Source organism: Cherax quadricarinatus, chromosome 50 (assembly GCF_038502225.1).
Source record: "Cherax quadricarinatus isolate ZL_2023a chromosome 50, ASM3850222v1, whole genome shotgun sequence".
In the NCBI taxonomy this organism is placed as follows: domain Eukaryota; kingdom Metazoa; phylum Arthropoda; class Malacostraca; order Decapoda; family Parastacidae; genus Cherax; species Cherax quadricarinatus.
In genome coordinates this window covers 22,191,066-22,196,137 of record NC_091341.1, presented here as the reverse complement: position 1 = coordinate 22,196,137, position 5,072 = coordinate 22,191,066, and the positions used below count along the sequence as shown (strand labels likewise).

At 45.3% G+C, this 5,072-nt stretch overlaps 1 protein-coding gene across 2 annotated transcripts in view; it reads right to left on the bottom strand.

Annotated features, from left to right (window-relative positions):
- Positions 1 to 527: 527 nt before the first annotated feature.
- Positions 528 to 5,072, bottom strand: part of LOC128695431 (paramyosin, long form) — a 122,022-nt gene continuing 117,477 nt past the window's right edge. Inside the window, exons 12-17 of one of the 2 annotated variants that reach the window (XM_053786039.2) lie at positions 3,980 to 4,175; positions 3,380 to 3,508; positions 2,574 to 2,738; positions 2,077 to 2,283; positions 1,314 to 1,514; positions 528 to 1,097 (exon numbers count right to left, since the gene is read on the bottom strand). In XM_053786039.2, coding sequence (XP_053642014.1) covers positions 900 to 1,097; positions 1,314 to 1,514; positions 2,077 to 2,283; positions 2,574 to 2,738; positions 3,380 to 3,508; positions 3,980 to 4,175 — 1,096 coding nt within the window. In that variant the 3' untranslated portion in view covers positions 528 to 899. The remainder of the gene's footprint in view (positions 1,098 to 1,313; positions 1,515 to 2,076; positions 2,284 to 2,573; positions 2,739 to 3,379; positions 3,509 to 3,979; positions 4,176 to 5,072) is intronic. The other variant, XM_053786040.2, reaches the window with a different exon arrangement.

Here is a 5,072-nt window from a genome sequence, read left to right as displayed (position 1 = left end):
TGGTGTGGAACACAGCGTAGGGGCCGCCACAGCCCCTTGAGACCCCAGCCTGTGGGCTGTGGAGGCCCCTGGTGTGTGGGCTAGTGTGGGTAAGTTATGAGTCAGTGACGTAAGTGTCCCAGCCCACCAAGCTACATTACCTCCAGGGTTGGTCTTCCCCTCGTAGTGTTTCATTGTACACAGACAAGGCTCACACTACGAGAGTCATCGACGTACCCTCAAGTCAACGCAGCCAGCAACTCCGGTAATGCTAAAAAGAAGTGTCTCGCACGAGTTCTGGACTATGAGAAACGCCACGGCAGCAGACGGAGGCTCGCCGAATGACCTCACATGGTTATAACACCTACCATAGCAGTTCAACAATATTTTTAAAAGATATCCCAACTAAACCAGGGCGAGTGAGCTGTCCCAGAGCTCTACAAGAAACTCTCTAACACAACCCAAAATTGCTGCCCACAGCTCAACACGGGTCGCTGGACACCTTACAACGAACCTATATTTTTTTCGACGGTACTCACACGCTCTGCTCTGAGAGATCGTTTATTGTAACCAATTATTTACAGAATTACATAAATTGTCTCAGTGTGTATTACATGCGTTTTAAAATAACAAGAATGGCGGACATTGCGTCCTGACCACGTCTTATTTTTTTTTAAAAGTTAGTAGTGGTAGTAATTTTAACATTAAAGAGAATCTTAAATTAAAAAAAAAGAACATCTCTAAGACAGAGAGATACTAACAATGTCTATCACGATTATGAAAGTAGACATATTTGATTGAAGTTGGGAAAGGGAAGGAAGGAGGAGGGAGGGGAGTGATGGGGTAGAGCCCATCCCATCTACTGCTGTGATGGAGTGTAGCTCATCCCATCTACTGCTGCCTGACGGAGTGCGTCCCATCTACTGCTGTGTGACAGTTTCCTTCACTACCACCGTCTCTCCACTGGGCAGCTGCGTCGTCTGGCAGGTGACAAAGGTGCGATGTTTTGCGCGGATCATCGAAAGGTTGCTCTCAGCTGTCTCCGCGCGTTCTTCGGCAGCCTCCAGCTCGCGCTGGAACCTGCGCACGCGAGTCAGGTTGGTTGACGACACAGACTCCTGCAAAAAAAACGACCAACCACCCACGATTAACAACGTAAACATTGACTTGTATGTTTATATGGTACAGAATAATGATTATATGGTACAGAATGATGTTAATATACGTGGTACAGACGTGCTGAGGTACATTGAAGGTGTTGCGACAAAGGTCTTAGAGTAGAAGATACATTTCATTCTTATAAGACAGATATTGAAAGGGTATCTTGCACGAACCTGCTCGTTGAGCTGGCGCTTGTAGATGTTAATCTTCTCGTAGGTCTTGTCGAGGGTCTCCTGCAGGATCTGGATGTTCTTGTGGTCCTCCTCACACTGGAGCACCAGCTCCTTCACGTTGCGCTCCTTCTTCCTCAGGATCTTGATGGTCTCCTGGTGGCGGCGTTGTTCCTCGTCCAAGCTCAACTCCAAGTCATGTACCTATGTAAACACACAGAGTTCAGAGCTCGTAGTAATGATGTCTCGCTCGTGGCCTGGTAAGTGTGTGGAAGCTTGTAGGTGTGTTATGTCTAAGAGCTTCCATGTCTGTATAGCTTCGGGTAAATTTATCACATACCCTGGCCCTCCATGTAAATTAACCAACGACTAATCCCATGTATCTAAAATGCACTGTACCCCAGGTAAATTAAACGTGTAGTGGCTCCCATATAACTGAACCACGCACATTATTTCTCCCTATATGAATAAATGGTTTAGAAAACTGACAAGGTGATCAATTAAAGGCTTGGGCAACATTTGGTTATATTTATTCTGGAAACGTTTCGCCAGCCAGTGGCTTCTTCAAACCAGGCTGAAGGACTGATTACCTCAAACTCTTCCTCATCTTCCACCTTCCTCTGCATTGGACAGAAGCCGCCACTGGCTGGCGAAACGTTCCCAAAATAAAGATAACCAAATGCTGCACAAGTGTCTCATTTTATCATTATTTTTCCCTTTGTAACTTAACCACATAGTCTGTACCTCGTGTACCTCGTCCACCTACCCTTGCTTCGAGCTTAGACACCATCCTCTTGGTGCTGGCGAGGGCGTTGGCTTCAACGTTCTCGATGCGGATAGTGAGGTTCTTGACTTCGACCTCTAGAGACTTCTTGATGGACTCGATCTTGACGTAGCGCTCCTGTTCTTCGTGCAGCAGTTCGATGGTTCGCTTCAGCTCGATGGTCGTCTTGCTGAGTCTCTCCTCACTCAGCTACGGAGAGAAAGAGAATGCTAAGACCCAACCTTGTTTTTCTGACGACCAGCAGGGGACTGTAAAAATCTGAGCGCCTCTGGGGTCACAGGGGTATTGTAAGAGTCAGTTTGGAGAGTCAGAAAAGGCTTAGATTAAGACCAAACCTTTGTTTTTTTCGACGACCAGGAAGGGGGGGAGGGAACTCTGTAAGAATCTGAACCTCTCTGGGGCTACAAGGGTATTGCAAAAGTCAGTTTGGGGTTTACAAAAGGATTAGGATGGGTCTCTGGTAGGGTACCGTTACTCACCCTGAGTTCCTTGCTGATTTCGTCGTAGTCCCCAGCAATAACACACAGTTCCTGTTCCAGCTTGGCCTTGGCGTTGCTAATGTTGACATTGATAGTGGTAAGATCCTTGAGGCGTGCTGAAGCTTCCTCGTACTGCAGCTCAGCAGAGCGGCGAGCACGGATGGCCTGCCAACACAGTCTGGTCAGTCCAGATCATCTAGAGAAAATGTTTGCGCAGGGGGAGGCAAGTATTTCTGTATAGACATAGAGACGAGTGGCTATCTGTATGTAAACCCCGAAAGGTGTACATCTCTAGGTATATACAACGATGGGTGTGTATCCCTGTGTATATACACTGAAAAAATCACGTCTCTGAACATAGTGTATATACACTTAAAGTAGTGTATCTCCAGGTATATACATCGAGATGTTTATCTGCTTGTATCTGTGTATAAACACCGAGGACTGTACAACTATATATACACGGAGAGTTGTGTTATTTTGTACATATACCAGATGTATATCTGTGAATATATTATGACTTCAGAGTTGGTCAAGAAAGTCAAATTGCCTCGAAATCAATCTTTAAAACTTTCTTATACAATTGCAATTATCATAATTTACGATAATCTTTTTTGTGCACCAGAGTTAAATTAGGAACCTCAGTTAACCTTGTTAAAATTAACGGCAGAAAATATAGCTTGTTCTTAGTCAATTTAACACAGATATTTACAATGATTATTTAAAGTTATCTGGAAAAATAATTTGCAGTAACAAAACAAGATTGCAAGTTGATGATTGATGTTGGTTGTGGTTGATGTACTCACGGCATCAATGTTGGCTCTGGCTTCCTCGTACTCAGCAGTAAGTGACTGGATGCGACGCTGTGCAACACCGTACTGGTCCAGTGTCTGCTGCAGCTGGCGTTGCAACTCGTCGTAGTGCGCCTGCAACTCCTGCAACACAATGCATGTGCTAGTTTTGAAATGATTGTCCTGTCATAGTATTAGTGATCCCCTTTTAGTTATCTTCTTGTTATCCAGTACGAGGACACTGTGAGTTATCCAGTACGAGGACACTGTGAGTTATCCAGTACGAGGACACTGAGTTATCCAGTACGAGGACACTGAGTTATCCAGTACCTATTTACTGTTAAGTGAACATGGACAGCAGGTGTCTTAAGGAAACACGCTCCCAGTGTTTCCACCCATGCCAGGGATCGAACCACGGACCTCAGTGTGTGTGAGCTGAGTGTGCTACCAATCCAGCTATGGGTAACCTTTAACTGACACCTTGAGAGACAACAACAGCATCTACACTGACACTTTCTCCTACAGTTACATAAATCATCTGAAATTCCTCTTCCCCTTCCAAAAAAAAAAAAAAATGAATCCACTAGAGGCGGTGACAACATTGGTGAGACTTGCCTGGAGGGAGATGGCTTGCCTCTTGACGGTCTTCTGGAGGTCGATGTTGGACTTGTTGGTCGTGTCGAGACTCATCTCCAGTTCAGTGATGGTGACCTGCATCTTCTTCTTGATCTTGGTCACTTCGGACTTGAGTCGAGTCTCAGCTTCCACCACTCGGGCGTTCAGGTTGTCCACCTCGATGGCCATCTGCTTGCTGTGTGACACACACAAACCAGCGGATTAGTTTTAGGTTCGTCACTGTGAAGGACTAGAAATAAGACATTGTAGTGACTCTCTAGGTCGGTACCCAACTGGGACTACTGGGGATACTGGGACTAAAGGTTCTACTGGGACTACGGGTACTACAGGTACTACTGGGACTCGCGTGTAGGTGAACACCGTAAACAGGTGGAGTGGCTATTATCCAAGCCTTTGTAAACCACTTCAGATGTTAACCTTCATTAAAGTAGCATAGATCACCATTGTTTACATTGGTTCCTTCGAGTTAATGGAAGCGACGACGCGTGCCCGTGGTGCAATGTTGCTCCAGTGATCGCTAGGAATGCTGGGCTGGCACCTTCCTGTACGTCAGTGACTGACTTACCACACATGTACACACACCTGCATAACTTCTCCCTCACGTACACACACACGTTCACACACCTACACACTACCCTAGAATGTCAAAATAAATACATTAGAAACAAGGAATAAACTTGCGAACATAAGAATGGCGTTCAGGAACGTAGAAAGACTTATTCAAAATACATTTTACCTCCAGAGAGTCGTTCTTGAGGATACAGCGCCAGTTTGGAGCCCTCGCCCCGTAAGACAGAGTGAGAACGAGTTTTGAATAAAAAAATGCAATAGCCAGGCATTTTACCGCTGGAGGGATACGATCACGACATACAAAATACTCCTGATTATAAATAAAAGGAAGATAACGTCTTTAACAGAAACAGAAGAGCAAGATGGCACAGCTGGAAATGATGCACTATCGTCGACAGGGATATTAGGCACTAATTCTTTAGCACAAGATTTTTAAGATGGGTGGAATTAGACCTTCATACGAGGGTCCTCACGATAGGCATTCTACCTCTCTGCTTCCTCG